Raw genomic sequence first — 24876 nt, forward strand, 5'->3', positions numbered from 1 at the left:
ATCAATGTAATACAGCCACGCAGACTATTCGTCTCTGTAAATACTCTACATTTATGGTATAGTAGAGTGAGGGTGTTTGTGTATATGGGTTTCTTTTATTCTGTCACCACCAGTGTCTATGAAGGTAAAGAGCTGATATTTCAGAGTATCACATAAATTGTGTATTTAGTGTTTTGAGGGGCAGACTAGACGAGGATGATTATGTCAAACCGCCAGTTGGGGTCGCTGTTCACTAACAGTAGCAGATCAGTAACAAAGTGCAGCAGCTGAAGCCCAGAGATCTTCAGTTAAAGTGAATTTATTTCCACTTAAAAGACAGGAATAGTGGAGATGGATTCTTAAATTACTGTTCTAATTTATATTAAGTTTGTATAAGTTGTGGGGCCTCAAATTAACATAATTTTTACCTCAAATTTTGAATTAATGCAGTGATTTTGGCCATGTGGCTTTATCACAGGTATCACAGGTCACCTGTGCATTTCCTACCGTGACTTGTCAAGATGTCATCTGTGAAAAAGGCCTATAAACTTTTTGTAGAGAATAAAATCTGCTGCACACTGCTTAGGACGGCCACACTGCTTTATGAGAGCTCCAAAACCTGACAGAAGGTCAAAGCACAGGTGGGGAAAAAAAAACATATTCACATGTCCTATCAAGTGCGGGTTCCTCTGCTTTTAAGGGGTACCTGAAGAACTGACATCAACCGAAGGGATGGCCTGTTAAGTGCATTCTCATTGAAATAACCCTCTGTACACAAGCTAGTGGAAATAAATGCCTCTTCAAAACTATGTATAGAAAGCTACTACGAATTGATAATAGATACTAAGTATTTGCACATAGCCTTCTCCAGTTTGAGTTTCTAAACCACTTACTAGCTTTCTTCAGGCTAGTTAGTGTAAATATTTAATGGGTGAACTAGCATCCTAATTGTATGAGTGACGTGTATGGGTAAATGATACTGGAAGCTCAAATAAAATATAATAGCCAGCTGTCTATTTGACACAGAGTGTAATGTGGAAATAATCTGACAGGTGCACGAACATATGTCGTTGCTAAAAAACTGGGTTCCTCACAGTGTGTTTGTGTAGAAGTGTCAGCAGTCATTATATGCCAAATGTGAGTGGATAAATTGCTTTTATTGTAAAGCAGCAGTAAAATGCATTGTTCTACCATGGAAGCGGGAATCCAATACCTGAAACTATTTCCTTTCAAAACTGAAATATCTGCTGAGACTGAGACTACTGTTGTTCAGGGTTGGGGCATAATAAATTACCTGCCATCTGTCATCATCATTACCTGTAATCGGAAATTTAAAAGGAGTTGGTACCTGTAATCTATGACAATTCCTGTGATCTTAAATCAGACTACACATCCTCTACAAAAATGCTGGTGACTCCATGAATTACTATTGTGTAAAACAGAAAATCATTTGCAGGATTTTTATACTAAAACACAGTTTTTTTAATTGTTGCAGCTAAAGGACGCCATCTCAAATTTCAGCCAGGAATTTGTGCATAAAGAGTATATTACTCCATATAACAGATTGAAAGGAAACAACCTTACACCAACAAGAATAAATTAGATGGCATTAAAATAATCTTGCCCACAATGGTAACTGATAGCAGTTCAAAGCAGGATGCCAGCGAAGCAGCCCAACTCTGCTTTCTCTGTTTTTTGTGACATGTAGGTAAAATATTTTCCTCCACAAAATAAATGTTATGTCTAAATGTTCTTTGGCAATCTTTTAAATTAGCACACATTTTCAAAAGTTGCATTTTAAATTAAATCAAGAATAAGAAATACATGTGTCACAGATGTTAATTAGGCAGCTAGTGCAGACTAGCTGAAGAAAAAGTGCAGACGAGTCTTCATGTTCACAGAGCTGCTACGGTGAAGTGCAGCTGGAGGAGAGGGATGGGAGGTGGGGGTGATGGAAGGAGAGGTGATGCAGAAAGGCACAGAGCTGGTTTCCTCCATCGTGTCTTCACACCTGCAGTTTGAACTGGAAGGAACTGGTGCTCCAGTTGCTTGTGTCACAGTTGAGCATGGTGCGTTCTGTGAAGGTCACATTACCTTCTGCGTCTATCAGGATAATTGTATTGGTCCTAAATGGGCAGGGATATAAGAAAACACATATAGAATTATTAACTGACAATGATGAAGTATGATGAAAATCAAATAACACAGTGGGAGGCAGGGGCAACACTGAGGACAACTACGATCAAGTCACATTTTTCCATTTGAGGTACTTTGTAAACACCCGCATCAAGAATGAGGTGGCAGTGGCAGACAGTGCCTTGCTAAAGGACACTTTGATGGCTGTGGCAAAGGCTGACCCTCTGACATTCTGGCTATAGGACAGTCCCTGTACAGTAGAGACAATCCCCTTTCTTTTCTTCTCTGCGGAGGATTGATTACACCTGAGATTTCTGTGTACCAGCAGCTCTCTATGATCCTTGGGGCGAGCGCAGCCCTGTCAGTCACTTCAGGTGGATACAAGCGGGGAGGTAGAGGTTTTGGCGTGGGTGGAAGACACTGACCTTGTGCCATAATGAGGGGAGCGAACACACACCGCTGACAGAGCCTGGATCATGGGCTTGCTGTAACCATCACCCTGGCTCTCCTGAGCTGGATCGGGTGTGTTCCTGTGAAACAAACCCACAATAAAAACCTGTATATCGTTGTCCGTCATATTGCCTGTGCAGTATGTTTAAGTCAGCGAACAACTAATCCATCATGTCCATAAAAGATGTAATGTACAAACAACAGCTGCACAAATGGTTCAACCTGAACTGTTGCAGCACTGTGCTTTCAGTCTCTCAAGAGAGAATGTATTTCTAAAATCTGGGTCTACGTTTTGCGGGAATAGTGATCATTTCTGTGAGTGATGAAAAGCCTTTCCCTGAACAATCTCTTGGTGACGACAAACACAGACAAATACAAACTATCACTTTGACCCAATTACCTAAACCATGTGTTTGGAAATAAAAATGCACATTCAATAAAATGGAATGTTGCACAATGCCTATTGCATTGTTTCTCCTTTAAAGGAATAGTTCAACATTTTTGGGAAAAACACTTACTCACTTTGCTGCTGAGAGTCAACAACAAGCAGCTGATTCACTTAGCTGAGCACTAAGACCGGAAACAGATAGCCTGCCTCGGTCCAATGACAATAAAATCTGCTTTCCAGGACTTCTAAAGCTCACTACTTAACATGACACATCTTGGTTGTTTAATCTGTAAAAAAAACTGAAAAGTAAAAAAAGCTTTGGTTTTACTGGGGGTTATGTGCCAAAATACTTTTTGGATGGGCACATTATCTTCCTGGACTCCCTGGTTGCCTGACAACCTCGTGGTGATGACAAGATACTTGTTGTTTGTACACTTCTTACAGCTTCATATTTACCGTACAGATATGAAAGCTTTATTGATCTTCTCAACCAGCTCTCAGCAAGAAAGCGAATAATCGTATTTCCTGAAATGTCAATATGTTTATTGCATCCTTCTGGCATCACATAACACCACGCAAAAGACAGTGTTATTAAGAGGAACCAGCAATGGATGCAGCAGAATTTCAGTCCCCCACAACAGCTCATTCAGAGCCCTGACAAAGTATCTATAAAGCACAATTCTGCTATGTTCATTATCAACATACCACTCTACAGTCCTAGTGAATGTAGATGGAATTAACCAATATCCATGACAATTTATCCATATTTAAATCAGACTTGCTTTTAGGGATGCACGATAACTGTTTTTTAAAACCGATACCGATAACCGATAACTTTCAGCTCCTAAAGATCGATACCGATAACCGATAACACACACATATACCTAACATCATGACATCAATACCATGAACAAAACCAAAATCAGTTTTGACTCTTTAAATGAAGAGATATTTATTTTTCCAATGAAAAACTATTGGTAAGCCTCTCAAACATGTTCTTAACGCTATCAAACAAGCCTATTTGATATCTCACATCAATTTAAATAAGGTGCATTACTTACTGATATTTAAAATAAAGGCCCCTTGAAATGATGCAAATACATGCATCAGGATTACAAACTGAAAAAGTGTATTCCAGAAGTTTACAAAAAATAAATATACATAGAAAATTAATGCACTGGCACAAGTTAGATTCAAACATTTCTATTTAAACAAAATAAAAAAGTGCATTCCTCAATGACAACAAAAATAATGCACAGTGCATATCGTACTGACAGAAGTTAGAAGACGGCGCTCTTAAATACTCAATTCTGATTGGTCAATCGCGAAAATTCAGCGGTGTTCAGTCAGACTAAAGGGGCAATCCCTTAAAGTACCAAGCTCAATAACACATCGCCAGCTGATTTGAGAGGCAAAATATGGAGCATTTTCCGTGCATTATTTTTAATTTGTTTGGAGAGGACCAAACACTTGGCTGGAGAATGATGTCCCCAGCAAAAAAAGACGAGAAAAGTAAAGAACAACGCTGGACCGACAGCAGGAGCGATATTAAGACACAAAAGACTTGAGGACGCAGAGATTGACCAGATTGAAGCCGACAGACACGAAAAAAACACCAAGAGAAACACAGCATGGACGATCGGTCTGCTAAAAGACTGCTTAGTGGAGACAAAACTGGAGACAGATTTTTTAATGTCTGACGCTGAAAGCAGAAATCAGCTGATGCAGGACTTTTATCCATCAGTCCGAAAAAATAGCGCTAAACCAAACTCTGTCTCCAGCTACGTCTCTCTCAGGTCTGGGATATCCCGTCACTTCTCCACATTTGACATGATTTCGCTGAATATCTGTAAAGAAATAAGTTTTCCTGCCTGCCGGCCTGCGCACAGTGAGAGGCGGTTGCTAGGCAACGTACGTGTTTACTTTCAGAGCCGCTGCGCAGTGAGAGCGGTGACAGGCGAGAGTAGACTCATTTTAAATCAATAAAATATGTTTTAATCAGTATTTTGTGTCACACTATTGAATGCTTTAGTAGTAAGCCGTGTCCTAAGCGGGATAACGTATAGTGAGCAGTTTCCTACGGAGAAGCGTCGCGTTGGGCTTCTATGTCATCCTGAAGGAAGATACATGATCCCTTACTTAGACTTATCTATGTAAACAAACTGAAGAAGGGCAGTCCATAGTAAGTCAAGCACCATCACGTCCATGATTAAATCTTCAATAACCTTAGCCCGTGGGTCATCTTTGGCAAATTTCTTGGACTTTTCGAGTCCCGGTGGCTTCTTTGCGGCTGCCTTGCTAACGTTAGCGTCTTTAGCAGGCTGGGCGTCCTCATACGCTTTCCAAACTCCATCAAAGCGGTGGTTATGTTTCAGGTGACTGATAAGGTCTGATCACACACTGACTTGACACACTGACATGAGACACTGACATGACACACTGACATCACACAGTGACATCACATCACACAGTGACATCACACGGTGACATCACACGGTGACATCACACACTGACATCACACTGTGACATCACACTGACATCACACTGACATCACACTGTGACATCACATCACACACTGACATCATAAGCTGACATCACATGGTGACATCACACACTGACATCACATGGTGACATCACACGGTGACATCACTAGGTGACATCACACACTGACATCATACTGTGACATCACACACTGACATCACAGTGACATCACACTGTGACATCACACACTGACATCACAGACAACACTGTGACATCACAGATCACACTGAGTAACCACGGTAACAGGGTTTAACATGAAATATTTCCAGTTTATCAGAAGTGAAAACTGACAGGAAGTGGTTGTAACTTCTTTACATTTGATCTAACAGCTCAGTTTCTGTTTCTGTAACTCTGCCTCCAAGTAATCAAAGTAAAAAATGAAGTGCTTCTTTTCCAACATGTTAAAATAAACCTTCTGGACGCTGCAGCTTCACATCAGAATTAAAAACTGACTCAGATTCAATTTGTTCATTCAGGTTTGGTAAACAAACAGCTGTGAGCTCAACAACACCAACATGCAGAATGTGTATTTTCCCTGAACGTCGCAGCGTTCGAGTGATGGTGGGTCTCTGTAGTTTCTGCTTAGTCCAGTTAACCGATGGTTGAACCAAACACTGAAACGTCTGTAAATCCTCTAATATTTACCATGTCCATCTTAGCTTAGCTTTTTAAGACTGCATGCTAATATTTAGCTAATTAGCAAAAGGTGCAGCTGAGGCTGATGGGAGTGTCTTTATTTCTGCAGGTATTTGCTCCCTAGCACTTTGGTTTATGAGCACTAAAACACTGACCTGATGGTGGCGCTGATGAAAAGGATCAATTCACTTATTGATATTCATCTTGAGGGGAACATGAACTTCTGAACCACATTTATTAGTCATCAAACATCTGCTGAGATGTTTCAGTCGTTTCCATGGCGGCAGCCCGGCGCTCTGAAACTTCACCATCGACACCTTCTGTCAACCTGTGTCTGTCCCTCGGCTCTTCTGATTATGCTAACGTCACATGAACGCAGCATTCACTGCAGGCCATTCTGGTCTCATAGTGGGAGCGAGGCACTGCCGTGCTGACAAAAACACATATGTTATTGGGGCTGTTCGTCATGATATCGGACTTATCGGAATGACGTCATAATTTCCTGTTATCGGCCCGATAACTATACTATAATTATCGTGCATCCCTACTTGCTTTACATCCGACATAAAGTCTTTAATATATTAATAAAAAAGTATTAGTATGAGGTTGTTCAGAAAATAAAATCAAAATGAAATGCTGTTGTTATGATGTGTGACTCTAGAGCCTAGAGACTCCAGAGTTAACCAGGTGTTCACCACTCACAGTTCCTCATTATTGAGGACGCCGAGCAGCTCTTGCACCAGTCCATCGCAGGACAGGGATTGGTCGTTGACGACACTGCTGAAGTGACGCTTGCCTTGCAGCAGTTTCCTCCATGGAGTGTCCAGCAACGAATTACTCAAGCCGTAGATTCCTGCTGAGGGGCATGTGAGAAAATACAGACAAACACATACACAAATAGGCTCGGTTAGTGACCTTGTGGCTCATCTTTTAATAAGTAGACAATCTGAGAGCGATAGCAACATGTAAATGCCAGGCTAAACTGACTGGGGCATAGGCCAAGAGGAGAGTTAAAATGTGAAATGAACCGTTTCTACAGCAACCACATTAAAAACACAGACCTGGTTTTAGATGGATGGGTTCAGGGCTGCCTCTGTTTCCATAGTAACACACAGTGTCTTGTTTGGCTCTACACGGGACACAGTAAGATGGAAAATGAGAGACAGCATTTAGTGATGATTAAACGTGTTTGTGTCTAATTATGAAGGCTGTGTCAAGAGTCATAATGCTTCTGTGCTCTTGAAATAAACGCAAATACAGCAATGTTCAAAGGAGCACTCCGGGGGGAATCGTGTAAAATGGGTGCTCGGGGTGAAAGAGAATATCAACAGTGCACTATACAGTGTTCTTTAATGGTTGATTTTCTTTGCAGTCCTGGAAAATAGGAATTAAGGAGCCTGTTTCATTTGTACAGGCAATTCAAATGGGAAAATACCTAACACCATAGTTAATTGCAGCATTTAAATCTATCCTAAAGGAACAACTCAGTAAAATTAAAGCTTCAAAATACAAATTAGTGCTGCAAACACCTTTGACTACCACAAAACCCCTTAGTTACGGTGTTAGATCTCTTTGCAAAGTCCTCAGTTAGAGGGAATTTATTCAGTCTGAAAAATCTGTCTGACATCAAGGGCATCTGTGACGGCTTTGGTACAGGAGAGTGAATAATAAATTATGACCAAATCCTTTGAACCAGCAGGGGAATGAATTTTTTGATGTCAATTTTATGACAGCCATACCAGTGGCATCAGTCAATCTGAAATGTGGTGCAACACTGCTTCAACATCTAACTTGGAAAGTTTCCCAGTCAATAGCCGGCAAGGCAGGAACAGAATTTGCTGCTGGGCTTGTAGCTCTGCCACATACTTTTTGGATAGTTTTAAACACCGAAATACATACAGGTCTTTGGTCTATACCATTGATCACCATAAGCAGAAAATGCTGGCTGCAGAACCCATTAACAACTTCACATCAGATGTTCAGAGCTGAGCTGAGCAGATTGATAGAAAATGAAGTGACAACTATGATGATAAAATGTTTGATTCACTTCTCAAACATTGATGCCAAACATTTGATTGCTCCATATATGCAGCTCGTCTCTGCTTTATATCACTGCAAATTGAACATCTTTGCACTTTGAACTGGTTGTCTGACAAAAGAAGTGATTAGTTTAAGCCCTAGAACACCATGATAACCCTGATATCTAAAGAACTATATATGAAAAGCATGCTTTTCACATACAGGGTGGCTATTGGGTTTCAAAAAGACATATGAGATGTATATATTTGGTTTGAATCAGCAAGCACTAGAAATATGTACTGTACTACTTCATGTGTATACAGATTTATTTGCTTATCAGGCAACGATGAAATGCTTGTCCTTGTTTTCCTCAGCCAAACAGAATGGAAGCAGTGAGGATCATTATCCATTCGGTCAACCTAACTACAAAGGCAGAATGATGTAAGCGATGCTGTGAAATGACAAGACATTTGCTAGCATTTAGAATTTTAAATGTAGATGGTGACGGGACAAATTAAAATCATCGGATCTCATTAGTCAGTTTTTTTATCTTGCACATCGTAATTCACCCAATGCTTTGTCTTTTCAACCTCAGCAAACCACCAAAGACTGAGAGAGTTACATGATGACGCAGACTGCCACTCACACACACTGTCACGTTTGTTTCCTACAAATGATTAGTGATGAACTCGCTGTGCAGAGGTCGTCCCTTACTGTCTGCGTAAGGGGCCCCGTGTCTTGTGTAAATTTTCCTGAAGGCAGGTCAATATGTGTCCGGGCAGCTGCGGGAGATTCCTCAAAGCCGTAGGTTGACATTACACTATCTCTCTGACAACAACAAAGACCTTGATAGTGTTTCCAGCTTGTATCCGAACCCAGCTGAACAGTGCGAATAAACAACCGCTTTTTCTGTGTTCCTATGGTTACTATGAACACAGCAGCTCTGGCAAATGTTGATTCTGGTGATAGCGCTCTCCCCTCATACATGCATGTGCACAGTAGCTGCTCAATGCGAACCAGATGGCACTGTAACCTGAAGGGAAATGGAAGACTCTCTGAAGCGTTTGCCGCTCTGCTGCGGGCAAACACAAGGTCTGAACGTACTATTTTCAGTTTGGTGTTGTGATCTGAACTCGACAATACCTGAAGGGCCTGGTGTCTATGTATATATACACTTTGCCTGCGATATGCATCAAATTGACCATGGTGGTAGCAGGTGGAGGATTTGCAGAGAAATAGCTCCATTTCTGCTAGAATATTGAAAGTCCCATCAGGTGTGCTGTGGGTTGATTTGGGCTGCGATGAGGGAACAGCAGGAGGTCAAGGCCACTGGGCAGAGAGAGAACGAGGAGGGAAGAGTCGAAAACAGACTTTGTCAGATCTCAGTCAGAGCGGTAATCAGTATGCTGGCTGGGAGACGTTCTAATGAAGAGTGCTCTATACTGAGGCTGCAGAGCAGTTTCCCCACCGCCAGCTGTGGTGTAGTTGCCTGGAGATGAGCTTGGATGAGCTTTCAATATCATCAGTTCAGAATGTAGACAGGCATGTTGGTGCTAACTCCTGGCTAACGATAGCATGTACTTTTGTATCCAGTCACACACATCTGTGCATGTACACCCACACATGCAGACATTTAAGGCATGGAGTTGGGGAAAAACACTTGATATGCTTGGTATTTTGTTTGTAATCATGACATGTTAGTGCCACAGCTCTATGGATGATAATGTTGCACGGATTACCATGAAATTTGGTTCACAAATCAATGGTGGCCATATGTGGAATATGGTTTAATGGCTCTACAACTATTGGATGGATTGCCATGAAACTTGGTACCGATTCAGATCCCCATCAGGATGATTGGTGATCCAGTGGCTTGTCATCTGCCACCATCATTGGATCAACATTTCATGACAAGTCTCAGCTGGACTTTGTGTTTAGTGCTAATTAGCAAATGCTAGCATGCCAACATAGCAGACTAAGAAGAAGAAATATGATAAACAACCCTGCTTAACATGAGCATATTGGCATTGTCAGTATGAGCATGTTAGCATGATGATGTTAGCATTTAGCTCAAGCTAGGTAGTAGAGTTGTTATGCTTGGATACACAGTAAAAATGAAGACTTTGATTTAATTATTATACTCTTCATAGTCCTGACATAATAACGTGGCACCCTATTTCAACATCAGCTACTGTATATGACCGCAAGGTGAACGCTGACTTGATAAATAGAACAGAATACCACAATGTTCTTATGTAACTTTAGTAACAAAATCACACCTGACCCAGAAAAGATCAAAATCAGTCTACATTCGATCAGAAAGACTTTCGTGGAAAGTCAAATGCAGGAAAATGTAGTGGGATTCAGATTTCCTGATGTAAAACATGACCCCATGCTAACAACCGTAAAGCCAAAATCAACATTATTTTGATTTTTGTGGCAATTTCTGCACATCTGGACTCACTCAATGAACAATGCAGGCTATATTTGAGCTATTTCCAGAGAGCATCTACTGCTAATTCTATTCAGTACAACGAGAATGTGAATTCCCTGCAGGTAATCTTACTAGTGCTCGGAAAAAAAAAACAAATACTGATAGTAGTTCCTCTTGTTGGGATGTTGAGAGTTCATCCACCCTTGATACTCCATCCCTGGAATGTGCATATTTGCTCCACCGCTGTTTTTCTTATTCAGCTCAAACAAGTTTCTGCCAAGAATTACAACACATGGTTTGAGGCCATGAGATTGAACCACTCTCTAACGTTGTTTTTATAAAGCAGTCGCACTGTGTTTCACAGAAAGTGCATTACGCGAGGCATTTCTTTGCAGGCAAACATCAGAGGAGATATTCATTAAAATGGATAATCTCTGGGCATTGGCTTTAAAGTGAGTGGCATAAAGTGGGATCAAAAACCGAAGCTATAGAAAAGTCAGATGAAATGTTGGATATGGAGCCTTGAGAGCATCAAGCAGAGGATATCTTAGATCAATATTTAAATATATGTGGCAGTAGCTCCTCTGAGGGAAGGCTAGGTATGATGTTCTGGGAAATGCCACTGACCAAATTAATGACATGTAGAACTCAAGCCAACATGGCTGTAGATTATTAATTAAGGCAGTATTAGTTCAACAAGAATCACAATTTAAAAAGGAGCAATACATAGAACATGGCCCTCTGGTTGTGTATTAAGTGTACACCATTTCTTTCATATGCATCTCAGCGAGCGCAATCACACACACATACACACACACCCTCACAAACTGAGTGAAGACAGAGAATGCCTAAAAGTGGCGGGCACATCTTCTCCCCCACCGCCACCACATCATAAATCATGTCTCCGGTTACACATGAATGAGGAATCCTCTAATTGTAATACAGAGCTTCTCTCCATCCACCAGATGTAGTTATTGATTCGGAAAGAAATGAGACGCCTTATTTCCTCCGTGCTGCAGGACATACTACAGTGCAAAACAAACAGGCTGGTAATGACAGCGTTTATTAAAAAGACGTAGGCTTGCTTTCTGTCGCCGTGTGTCATCTCTATCTGCAGTGAGTGCTGCTCCCATCAGACAGGTATTTGTGGGAAAAAACACATGCAGCACTTTCACAGCACGAGCCCCAGATGACAGCCCAGCCAGACTAGAGGACACAAGGCTTTATCACAACATAATCACAAGGTGTCTTTCACTTTGCTGGTGTCTCGTGAAATGTGGGCACGTTACTCTTTCGCTAAAGAGGAATGCCAGTGGGACGGTGCAGGCACGAATACGGTTCCTGGTCTTAACAAGGATATTGCATATCTTGATGGCTTACGCCTACCAAAGAAACAACAGTCAAGCCATCTAGCTGCTGTTAAATCTGACATGAAAAAGTTTTCAAAGTCTCACCTGAGGCTGCAAATAGCTTAGATTTTGTTCTGATGTTAAATACCTGTGCCTAGGGAAGACTAAAAATTCTCCTTTGAAAGTTTTTTTTCTTGATTGTGTCTCACTCAACTTTCTGTTCACTCCCCAGACAATGACTGTCCAATCACAGCGAGGGAACCATAACAAGGTCCAGCAGCAAGTTTTGGATTTCTTCGCATGTTGAAGCACTGTGCATGGGGCTGTGTTATTTGCATTTGAATAGTTTGGAGAGTGGTGTCTTTTTTGGTCTTTCAAAAACCAAAAATGCAAGATCAAAAGGAATCGATTACACAGCGTATGTGGCCACCTACAGTAGCGTGTTATCATTTCAGACGGAGAACCCAACTGTCTCTACATACAAATAGGAAGATCTACCTCCATCTGAAATCAAGAACCCACTGTTTCAATAAACTGCTCCATATCCATCCTGGAGGTAGGCAGAAATAATTAGCTGACATCATAGATTTTGAAAATAACACTGTTAGCCTAATACAGCAGGAAGCCAATGCACTCTTTAACTTAAAAGCAATGCTACGAATGTGGAGGAAGGGATGTGCAAGCATAAGAAAATCCCTTTTGAGACTAGATCCTGCTTGAGGCCATGTTACCAGGATACTCGGATCATGACACCAAACTCCACTGTGAAAACCCTGATTTTTTTCCCTCCCCCAGCAGGGATACAGTTTGGTAGGTGTGTGTGTTGGAGCTGAACCTCCAACCTCTCGCTGGCAGAAACTAAGACCCGTTTCCATGCCAATTGTCTACAGGGGCCTCCACCATGACAGCTATCTTCGTGTGCACTGATCCCACTTTGATTTTCCTCCCTTAAACAGATCACCAAATTCAGTGAAGTCAGGACGGCGAAGCAGACAGTGGGAGGCGGTGGAGGGAAGAAAAAGAAAAAAACCCTCATTATTTTTAATGCTGTCTAGATTTTCTTTGTCTGAAACCCTGAAATATGAACAGGTGTTCCTTTAGAATTTTAATGCTGGCTCTTTCACAGTGCAGCGTCTGAGATTTCTTTTCAGTTCTGCCTGCTTAGCACTCCAGAGATGAAGACGCTGCCTTTGCGGTTTCATTGCAAGGTAGGGCCAGAATTCAGAGGAACAAATTTACAGCCCATTCTCAACAAGCTTCTAAAAAATCTCAGATTCAGAGTCCTTTAGTGTGCAAGAATCTGCCAGTGTCACTTCATGACACCCACACAGTGCAATAAAGAACTTGTCTTACCATCCAACAGCCTTAGGTGGCTGTATTATGTAGTTTCCTAACTCTCAGGAATAAATTTCAACTTGTGAAATGCATCACATTGAGAGTATGGCTCCTATTGGGAGACAAGTGTATCTTTTTGCAACCACTTCTCAGTGTTAAGACTCTCATGATGCTAACACATCCTTGATTTAGATTTATCAGTTAATGGACCATGCAATCACACGGCTTTCCCCACACCTTTCACTCACTTGAACTCCGCTGTGATGAGGTTGAAGCCGTTATACAGGTGGCTCTCTGTCGACACCTTCTTCAGGTAGGAGAAGCTGTCCTGATCCTTGTCCATAAGGTAGTTAGACACTAGAAATCCTGCAGAACAGCAAAGGTAAAGAAACATGGTTCTTAAAGTATGCCCTCAATGAAAGCAGCCTAGGTGTTAATAATAATTACGGAGTACACATTTTAGCTACATGGATATGTGAAACTTGCAGAACAAATTATGTCACAACATTTCAGAAAGCAATATTGTGCTTTAAATGCGACAGTTAGTAACAACTTTTTAAAAGACCAGAATGTAGGATTTAGTGGCAACTAGGGCTGAGGTTGCAGATTGCAACCACCTGAATATCCCTCGTCTCACCCCTCACTCTCCAAGCATGTAGGGGAACCTACAGTGGGCATGAAAACCAGGAAATATACGAAAGACCTTTCTAGAGCCAGTGTTTGGTTTGTCCAATCTGGGCCACTGCAGAAACATGACGGGCCCTGTGGAAGAGGACCAGCTCCCTCTGTAGATACATAGAGCTCATTCTAATGAAACGAAAACACAGCGATTCTAACTTTCAGGTGATTTTACACAAATGAAAACATACTTATGAATATTATATTCCATTTCTGCCATATTCTGCCAATATTCCCCCTAATACTTCCTCACTGGTCCTTTAAAGAAATTGCATGACTGGACTTAAAATGTATTTGGTTAAATTATCAAATAAATCTAAAGAGTAAGCAACATGCACGATATTTCACATGGAACCGTGGAGACTCAAGATATATGATGTGACTTCTTCATGGCTGGCTCACCTCTTCCTTGTGCATCGGGGTTGGGACGTCCTTCCATGTAGTTGGTAATGGCAGCAAGCTTGCCCCGCTTGCTGACCCCCAGCCATGATCCTCCTTCCTTACCGTATTCCAGGTCCAGGCCTGGTTCACACAAAAGTGATAAATGTGTTTAAAACACAGAATTCTCCAGTTATTAAAAAAATAAACTAGCAATGATGAAAAAACTAATAAATACCACAAAAGAGAAATATTCTAACCTCACTGTGTTTCCTCAATGCTTTTGAACTATTCCCACATAATACAAAACCCAGTCAGTGTCCATTCAGTGAAGTCATTTCTAATGTTTCTGCAGATTTTCCACAATGGTTTAAGAACCCTTGGGTCAACACATGTCTCAAGAAGCACACTGGGTAACAAATTTTTCACTGGTGTAATTTTTCTGTTGTTTCTTGGAAAGAAGCATGTAATTTGTCAGTAATTGTGGGGAAATCGAGACATTGTTTAATTGGCAGACTTCCAGCTGATTAACCATAATTAATTGCTGGTGTTTAAAGCTAAAACACAGATCAGCTGAACATGCAAAAATGTGAAATTCGTCAGCATAGAAGTCCACTCATGAAGAATAAAGTTTCCCATAATAAACAAATAGGAAATAACTAATTTAGCTTTTCGTTCAGTGAAAGTCCCATTCCTCTAATAATTCATACCAAATTTTGAAGCAAAATGTCCTTGCCTCATATACAAAAAAAGTCAATAAGACAACATACTGAACTTGAACTAGCCTGCCTGCATTAAGATACACCTGATGATAAATGTGTCATCTGTCATTAACATTGATTAAAAAAAATCACAAATTAGAGCAAGTATGTAAGGAGCCTGTCTTTTGATTGGACTACCCTCATGTCCAGCTTTGGCTTAAATGATAAACCCAATCCATCAGAATCCATTGTTTTCTTTCCACATTCCTCTTCACATGACACGGAAAAGGTGGGGCACTGCAAGTCTACTGTGCTTCCTGGTGATCAATAAAGACAGGTCACTTACACTGACAGTGACCAAGAGAGCCAAACGGTCTTATTCCTCTGGGAGGTGGGTGGAAAGCTAGCCAGATCCCACTGGGAGCTATAGCTTACTTCCCTTCTCGTCATGCTATGTCTCCTTCAGGGCCCTGCCTCCACACCCCCCCCAGCCCCGCAGATAAGGCAAAGCCATTTATTCCTGTCACATCGCATAAAAGCAGCCATCAATTAAGGGCCCACGACTGGAGTCCTGACCCCTCTATTACAGAGGCGAGAAAGAGACGGATGAACAACGATGCTGTCTCTGCGTTTCCTCCTTCAGCAGAAAAGGATGATTGATTTCCTCTGCTTGGCTATAATGTGTGTTAGACATCAGTCAATTAAATATGGTTTACTGCGGGTGGGGATGTTCTGTGACGGAGTGGAGGAGAATTGGATTCGAGGGTGAAGGAGACAGATTTTTCCTTGATTATTGAAAGCCATTTAGCCTTGAATAAAACGAGTCAAACATGGCTGAAAAGCCAGCGTCTGCTGCGTTTTCACAGAGCCAAGAAAGGTTATGTTTTTAAAGTCTAACACATATTCCATTTGTTTAGATTTAACACAGCGTCTTCTACATCCATACACTGCCAGATTTTGTATTGTTTTGACAACTTTTTATTGGTTTGGTCAAGTCTCTGCCTTGCAAAAGAGCCTTCCAACTTTATTGGGACTTACCTGGTTAAAGTGGAAACAGGCAACTTTTAACTCACTAAATGCTGATGGTTGTGCAATATTGTGCAATCAGCATTTACTCCATAATCATATGTTAAAGCAAAAAACTTGTCTGTTGCCAGTTTTAAAAATCAAACGCATACAAAGCCTGCACTTCGTGTTTGTGGGGTGAGTGATGAGCTGGACTCACTCACCACTGAGGATCTCACTGTTGGTCCCCCAGAAGTCCGCAGCTTTGGACGGCCTGTTGTAGAACTCATCCCTGTTTGCAGCCAAAATTAGCCTGGAGAGAGGGAGGGAGAGGGGTTTGCTTTGTTATTTTTGTTCATTCAGCGAGTCTTGCTCATTCGCTCCTGACGTGAGCCAATGAGGTATTACCATCGCTGGTCTCAGCAGCAGATCCCTCGTCAACGACTCATTCATCATCATGAACGCGATATCCCATCCCAGAAGTTAATGAGTTGGTAGACAGAGAGACAGACTGCTCCTGGACACAGAGTTACAGATTTACTATAACAACCTGAGTCTCTCTGCCCGACTTCATAAAGGCCTCAGATGTGTCTGGGAGTCTTCAACTACAGTGATATTACAAACTGATTGAGCAGGATGCAAAGGACACAAAAGGTCAAGGTTACAAGGAGGAGGTCCTTTGATGACGACCAAAGACCAGAGGATCAAAAGGAATGTGACATCAAAAGACCAGGCCAATGTAAAAGTTACAGACAACTAGTCTTAATGGAGAAGGAAGGAAAGTAAAGAAGTAAAGTGAAACAGGACTTATGAAGTTCGACAGCTTCTGAAGAAAGAACGAAGAAATAAGTTTCCAAAGATGCCAAATATGTCAGGCTACATTTTGGGGGAATGCGTATAAAATCATGCACAAGACATCTAGAATATTTCTAGAATATTTCCATTGGATAGGATGGTGCAGCCATAAAAAAAAAAAAGAAATATCAAGCCAATACAGAATACACAGCATATAACACTGTCAGACAGTGTGGAATAAGATCAGTTGTCCAACCTTAAAGCAACTTATTTCAAATAAGATGTATTTGCCTCAATCTGTGACAGATGAACCATCTCATCTTCATCTCACTTTGCAAAGCTGTCTGTGCCTGCCTCGCATCAGTAACCTGTCCAGGTGTTTTATCCAATTCTAACTCTGTTTTATTGCCAAAGCAGGCTACAACACAAACACTTTCTGCAACAAACAAGCATACACAGCCTGAAAAAGAGTGTGATCCCATTTAAAATTGAATGGGAGGCTGCAGCCTGTCAGTTAAGCACTTCACTGCACTTTGACCTGCATTATTATTCGGCCTGTCAGGGAGCTGTGATGCCATTATGTTCATGGTCATTAACAACTGAAAAGTGCATTGTGACCTGTTACTAATGCAACCAGCCACTAGTTTATACATGCCTATACAGTCAGGTCACTATAATCAATCGTGTAGCAAGGAAATGTAACATCACCGATGTGTATATATCCTCACTCCACTTTTCCTATTCACCACTCAGCAGCACACATGCACACAGTAACATCCAGCTCATCTCACCCATTCAGCAGCTATGAAACACAGGAAACAATTATTCTTTTGCTCAGAGGAAAACGTGACCTCCCGCTATTGCACCCTGTGACTTCTATAAACATGAATTATCATTTTAGTTGAGATCCATATTGTAGACTTACGGTGTGTCAGCATGAAGCGCACCAACATATATTTATTGATTTTCGGCAAAACTAAACGTTGCACATTAAAAGAATCAGAGTTGTTAAGATCATTGAGTTATGGATTCAAACACAGCAGAGAGGCACCTATAGGCACTTTGGGCAAACTACACAGGAGAGAAAAGAAAAGAAAAGGTCAATGAAATGTATTGACCTCTTTAATAGCTGTGTGTTCCTTCTAAACTTGGCAATGGTCCCTCCTATTAATCTTTCAGGATGGGAGCTTGGATCCTGTTAACAGCAAACAAATAGACAAAACTGACCTAATAGGGGTCGACCTCAAGGCCTGATGACAGCTTGTTCCCATGGCACCGTATGAGCCACCACTGCCCCAGAAAACAAAGCTAACAGTTCTGATGCTACACCAGAGAGAGCATCTGCTATCGGATCCTGAGGGGGAAAATCCCATGCGAGCAGCTCGGATCACAGTCAGCCAGCTGCATGTCAGAGAGATGGTGAGAAGCAGGGAACTATCAAAGCTCTTCATGAATATTTGAACTTTTGCATTCAGTACATACAGTGGCTTGCGGACTAGGCAGGAGCCACAGGTTTGCAGTGGAATTACGTATTCGAGGATGTTCATGATTTCCGAAGTCCCATACCTTGTAAATTTTGCGAGCCATTGACCTTTCATCTCGCTTTACCATCAGGTTAAAGTTCCACCTGACCAACCATGTGCTCAGAGACAAAGTATCTTGGAGAACATCTGAAATTCTAAAATATGGAAGCCCATTTGCGACAATATATGGAAACGATAAAACAAACTTGAAAATGAAAATGTAACTCCACAATGGCATAACTTTACATAAGTAAAAATGCAATAATCCACTTTATATTTTCATTTTCACACACTCATATCCGTGTTCAATGACCATATTAAAATGAAGAAGACCTGTAATGCAGACCATAATTAAATGAATTCAAAATGAATTGATCTCTCATCAAGGCCAGCCCTCAGTTGGAATGACACTTCCTCTTTGGTGTGATTCTCTCTGTAATGTTAGTTGTAGCCTATGCCATCGACAACGGCATTTTTTGTAACTCACCTGTACCTGGGTCATCTATATGCCAATATAAATGCTCCTGCTAAATCCCCCAGGCCAAGTGTACAGCTTCACAGGAATATGAATGAAAACTTATTTGTGTTAAATATTGACCAGTTTGTTATGAATTAGTCACTTATTTTGACTAAGGGAAAAAAGTGTTTCAACATAACCTGCAAGTGTCAGCTTTGGTCGTTTCATTGGAATGGAAAGAAATGTCAAAGTATTAAAGGTTCCTGAAGATGAAAGACCTACTGTATATGTCTGGAGCAGGGTTTTAGTCTGTTACAAATATGAACATGGCTTTACTAATCTGTACCTCGTGATGCTGAAAAACTACAATTATTGAAGAAACACCAGACACAATTCTCAACATTCATTGTTTATTGAGATAAACTTTGAAGGTCAGACAGATACAGCAACCCTCCACTGATGCTTTTGTATAGTGTGCTCCTATTTGAAGAAAATTCATTGAGCCTGGTTTTAAACACTGTGAAATTAAGCAAGATAAAGAAAAGATGAGACGAAGAGTGTATATATCATGATGTATATGTAGCTATAGCATTTGAATTACAATTACACTATTTTCAGACTCGTCAAAGTTCTTGTTACGTGCCACTGCTGCTTGCCCTCCGTACAGCTATTTACTGGGGTAACCACTGGGATTTAGAGCTGGGAGTAATATGCTGACTGGAAAATGCAACACAGTGGTAAACAACACTGATCCACCAACACATGCAGCTATGCACCAGCTGATGGTGATGCACCAGTCCTTGAGCCTCACCTGTAAGAAAAGAAAGCAAAAGAAGATGCTTGTTCTTTTCTTTTCAGTTTAAATAAAGTAAATAACAAGGCCCTGTTTTTATTATAGTAGGGAAATTACACTTACAACTTCTCATACAGACTGATGTGAATTCATTTGTCTTCATACTAATGAAGAACAGGAACTCAAACAACAGAAGAGGAACTTAACACACAGCAGTGAACAGTGAACATGCAAAAACAAACACAAACAAGCTGGTTTCTGGGGACTAGCTACCTTGTGCTCTTTCATTTATTTTAAGCATTAGGTTTTACTATTGGCTCTAACATGACTGAAATTAGCCAAATCCCCAGGAACATGGTTAGTCAAACACTAACACAGTATCTTCATCCTACTCTCAGACTATGGGGCTTGTTTGACTTCCTTACAGATCTGCAGCATACCCTCCCCACACACACTGTGATGTCTATTATATACTATTCGGTGTTTCAACCTAGCCAAACTCTACGAAGAAAAGGTTTACAGACATCAAGCTAGGCTAAGTGTAGGCTTAATTACTCACCCTCATAACTGTGGACATAACTTGATATGTACAACTTTGGAGCCGCTCTCCTGTCTGTTGGTGGGTGCAGGTGAAAGTGCATCGGTGACATTTATTTGTGGTAAATCTTGCAGGCGTCACAAATAAGTGCAATTATCGATAGCATATCTACGCCATCAAAACCGTAGGAAGTAAGTGAGCTGATTTTACCGAGAGGAACACGCAACAGAGGAAGTGACAGTCTAACTGAAGACCCTCTCACTGAAGATGAGAGGACTGACAGATTATATTCTTATTTGTCCACTTCAGAGCAGCTTAAGTCTTAAAAATAAAATGGAAACATGGACATGCTGGTAGGGATATAGGAAAAGTCGGGGGGGCACCAAAGTCTTTAGGATTCATCCTCTAGGTACCCTGGATATCTGTATCAAATTCCATGGCAATCCATTTGCTGGATGTCAAGACCATGTCAACCTCATGGTGGCACTAGAGGAAAAGTCAGGAGGAGCATGAAATTCAGAGGGTTTAACCCTCTGGGGACCATGGATATAGGTGCAAAATTTGTTGGCAATCCATCCAATAACTGTTGAGATATTCTGGTCTGGACCAAAATGGTGGAACAACCACATGGCCACTCCATGTGCTTTCCTCTCAAGCGAGTCACTGCTAGCCAGCGAGCCGAAAGCAACCAGACTAAGGGATGGCTACTAACTTTATCTAATAGAGGCCAACTGTTGTGCACAGAAAGCTATGCCTATATTTCTCATGGGCAATTAAGCGTGTATAAACATTTGCATTAAATTTTCACATTTGAAAAACGGGTTGATGCTGGACTAATCAGTTCAGCAACACACAGTTAAGCTGTAGCCATCATCACCTCCAGCAATGATGTTACACCGAGTGCTGTGTATGTGCGTACCTGCTGTTGTGGACCAGTTTCATCCTACAACTTTTGGAGGAAACAAATACCACAGGGACAGGGGGTGTGTCACTTTCTTAGTAATGATCTAACAAAATCAGAACGATATATTTGACTCATAATATACAATGATCAGAACTACATATTATAAAAAATAATAGCAATAAAATAAAACACAAAATGAAGTAGAAAAAAATTGTAAAAATCAAGTTATCAAAAATCAGGTGGGGCATGTGCCCACCTAGTTTGAATGGGCATGATGGTTCTCGGCCAAAATGTCAACTTCCTCACTGCACATATCATAATTTAATTGGCAAATTGCCATGAATGACATCATGCGCCTAAGGGGGATCAACAATGTTATCCCCACCATTGCAAAAGATCTATGAAAAACTGTCAGTAACCTCTGTTTAAGTCCATCAACACATTTTATCTATTTGGGGTGTCTAGGGACTGCAATTGAAGCTGTTATTTAAATGACAATGTCTAGCCTAAAGGAAGTGCTATAATTACAGGTCACATTCTTATTGTAATGCTAGCTAGTTGACTGCAGAACTATTTTTATTCTGAACAAAAGTTGAAAGAAAAAAACAGTGCAGGCTACAAATTGAGTTTTGAAATACAGAATTCTCAGCATGTGGGTAATCATTGAGTCATTTCAGTCAAACGTGAACCCATTTAACCCCTGCAGGTATATTGCTGTCATTTTGTGCTGTGGGAGTGTAATGATTGTACTTACTGAAACTTAAATCTTGCCTTCAACCCAATTTAGTCTAAGTATTGCAGCACATTCCTTTTGATTTACACATCACTGCAGCAAAAGAAAACTACTTCTGCAACCAATAGTCTATATATAGCTCTGATGTAACCACATTAGGACACAGTACGTTTCACCTTTCCCCAGGTTCAAGTCTGAGTCAGTACTCATACCACACCTCTGCTGTGATCTCCTTAGGCGGGGTCAGACTCCCAGCGGGAAGGACAGAGATGGACTATGGCCAGGTAGAGAGCTCACTCTCGAGCTCAGGGGAATTATAATAAGCTGGATTCGACATCACCCCGTAACTCACATTGACTACTCATAGTGTGCTGGTCTGGGCTGCCAACAGCATTTACTGCTAGGTAGGGCACATGGAGGTTGCACAAAGTTTCATTCAGCACATTAAAATGGCAGATTTGAGCAAAAGATGTGGTGTCTTTTCTGATGTCACCAGTGCTAAGTGAATTATGTGCCCGATGTAGAGGGCTATTTATGTCATCCCATGACAAACTTGGGCTGCTAAAGGCACCTCCAAAATCCCATGTTTCTTAGTTCCACATGTTTATAAAACAGATGCTAAAACAACAAACATTTTCTTCCCTTGTGGAACAAGATGAAAAAGGGAACATCGAAGCATTGTCAGAGCAGGGATTTATCAACCTGAAAGGTTTCCCCCTCTTACATTTATTTTTAAAAACATATCTATATGTTTTTGTAGCTGCATGTCTCAACACTACACTGAAGATATATGATGCAAACAGAGTGAAATATCAAAAAGAAATCTCATGCATAATTTGTATACACATTTCCCAAAAATCGAACCTGACGTAATGAGGATCTTTGAAAAGAGCCTCAGAGCTGTTTATCAAGATGGACCACACAGCGGGTACAGCAGGAGTTTAAAGGTGCTTATGATGTTTGATCCTCATCTTTGTGTTTTCCCACTTAATGCCTGACACTTAAGGCTTATGAGGTTAACAGTAACATTGTATTTAAAGACATAATTCTTGCTAGATCAGGAGTAGAGCAAGACACTACGTCTCTGCCAGCTCCAAGTGTGCAGTTCTGTGTTCTCTGTGTTTTAGTGTACTGAGTAATTCTGCTTAGCTTCTGTCATATAGTTGAAGGCAGCTCTCTTGTTTAAGAACTGCTTATATGGATTAGTAAATATTAGCAACATGTTGTAGGTGTACATGTAGTTGTACATCAGTACATGGTGCATTTCATGATCTCTTGGGAGAATGTTCTATGCTGTGGCATATTTTCCTTGCAAATCCTTTCTTTTGGAATTTCACTTCCTGTAATGCATAGCTGACCAAAATATCTTTCTTATATACTGACAAAGCATTGAGAACAGTACAGTAACTATCAGTGTTTGCTGAAAGGGTTAATTGCTCACCTGTAGGCATTTTTGGATGCAGGCCGGGGGTCAAACTTGAAGAAAATTATACACATGGATGTACTGTGGGGGGATTGATGACAAGGTTTTACTCAATCCACATCTGCCTTCAAATCTTTTTCATATCTGACAAAGAGTAGAAAACAGAAAGAGAAACGGGTTAAGCAACTGTGTTGAGAGCTGGTGTATGAGAGCATGGATGTGTGTGGGAGTGTAGTGATTGTAGAAATAAAGACATCTGTTTTGAAACAAGATCATGACCTAGGAAGACAGAAGCGGGTTTGTTCAAACCGTGCAACATTATATTTTTATTATAATTGAGATGGCAGCAGATAAAGGGTTTCTTCGCTGTCTGTGTTCACAGATCATACATCTGGAAGAAACAGCACTGGGAATGTGCCATATCTTTAGGATGCACTCATCAGAATACATATACATCACTTACACACCCACTTGGTGTATTTGGCTGCAGGACATACAAATGGACCATCCTGACAATATGCTGTGTGTACCCCTGTGAACCTGACTCATGTTCAAAATAGAAAGTGTTAGGCATGCTATCATAAACGTGCATTATGTTTATCATTCGTTTCACTGTAATGAGTGCAAAGGTAACTAGCAATGAGGTAGCCGAAGTTCACTACCTCATCCATGTGCCACAATGTCATTCAACGATGTGCTAAGTATGGTGCTATACTTATCTGACACTACCAAGCTTGCAGGTTATATAGCTAACTGCTTATTAGACAGTTAACATTAACTGCATATGTTAGTGGTCCAAAACACTGCGTTAAACAAGTAGCAGCACTGTGGCAAGCAATAATAGTTGCTATTGCTTCAAGATGAGCTAGCCAAATAGCATAGCCACTGCCTATTGTGTATGTAACAGGAAAAAACAAATCTTTACTTTTAGACCAAACAGCGGTAAAGTAACATTATAACATGTGACTAGTTTTACAGCTACCAGCAAACTAATTTCAGCAATAACTTGGTATCCTAAGCAAAAACTAGCTATCGTTAGCATGATTATAGCCAATGCACGTAATGATGACAGAAAGACAAACCAAGCAAACTTTAGCTGCCTACCTAAACTTGGTTATGTGGGACACATTGCGCTGCAGATGACGTTTGCTCAGCCAGTCGTTAACCAGTTGTCTTCAACACATTTGAAGAGTGTGCCGAATCGGCTATTTGTACTCACTGTCCCTTTACTCTCGTTGTTGACAACTGAAAGGAAGTGTTCACATTGGGTGACCTTGATTTGTTTCTCCAGTCGTCTCATAAACCTTCGAAGCAGTGTGAAGGTTTATTCTATACGCGTTGTCCTGAATCCCGCCCACCCCGACATTGTAAACGATAAAACGAGTGCACTTCCAACGAAGCACTGTAGTTCGCTGTGATTGGTCAGTTTACAAACGTAGCAGGTTAAAAGTGAACAATAATAATAGCGTTTCCTGTTGACGACATTCAAAATAAAAGCACTAATATTGTAAACTTTTTTTGGTAAAATTATTTCAAATAGGAATTTAGGATTGACTTGTTGAGACTAGAACAAGATTTTGACCACACACCTTTTTCTTCATTAACTTTATAAGCTGCAAGGGTTAACTCTTCAACCCAATACGTGTCCAAATCAGAGTTGCTTCTGATTGTCTTAACAGAT

At 40.8% G+C, this 24876-nt stretch overlaps 1 protein-coding gene across 2 annotated transcripts; it reads right to left on the reverse strand.

Annotated features, from left to right (window-relative positions):
• Positions 1-1117: 1117 nt before the first annotated feature.
• Positions 1118-24512, reverse strand: tango2 (transport and golgi organization 2 homolog (Drosophila)). Of its 2 annotated transcripts, none has more exons than XM_041937040.1 (9): positions 24300-24512; positions 23214-23339; positions 16254-16342; positions 14348-14467; positions 13516-13633; positions 7192-7259; positions 6833-6986; positions 2541-2645; positions 1118-2105 (listed from the first exon to the last, which is right to left on the reverse strand). In XM_041937040.1, exons 2-9 carry the CDS (start codon positions 23267-23269, stop codon positions 1985-1987), a joined length of 831 nt encoding a protein of 276 aa, XP_041792974.1. In that variant the 5' UTR covers positions 23270-23339; positions 24300-24512; the 3' UTR covers positions 1118-1984. The 2 variants fall into 2 exon arrangements, with proteins under 2 accessions (XP_041792974.1, XP_041792975.1); XM_041937041.1 differs by having other exon boundaries at positions 6833-6983; positions 24300-24509.
• Positions 24513-24876: the final 364 nt, after the last annotated feature.

The sequence above is a fragment of the Chelmon rostratus genome, chromosome 5 (assembly GCF_017976325.1).
Source record: "Chelmon rostratus isolate fCheRos1 chromosome 5, fCheRos1.pri, whole genome shotgun sequence".
Classification (NCBI taxonomy): domain Eukaryota; kingdom Metazoa; phylum Chordata; class Actinopteri; order Chaetodontiformes; family Chaetodontidae; genus Chelmon; species Chelmon rostratus.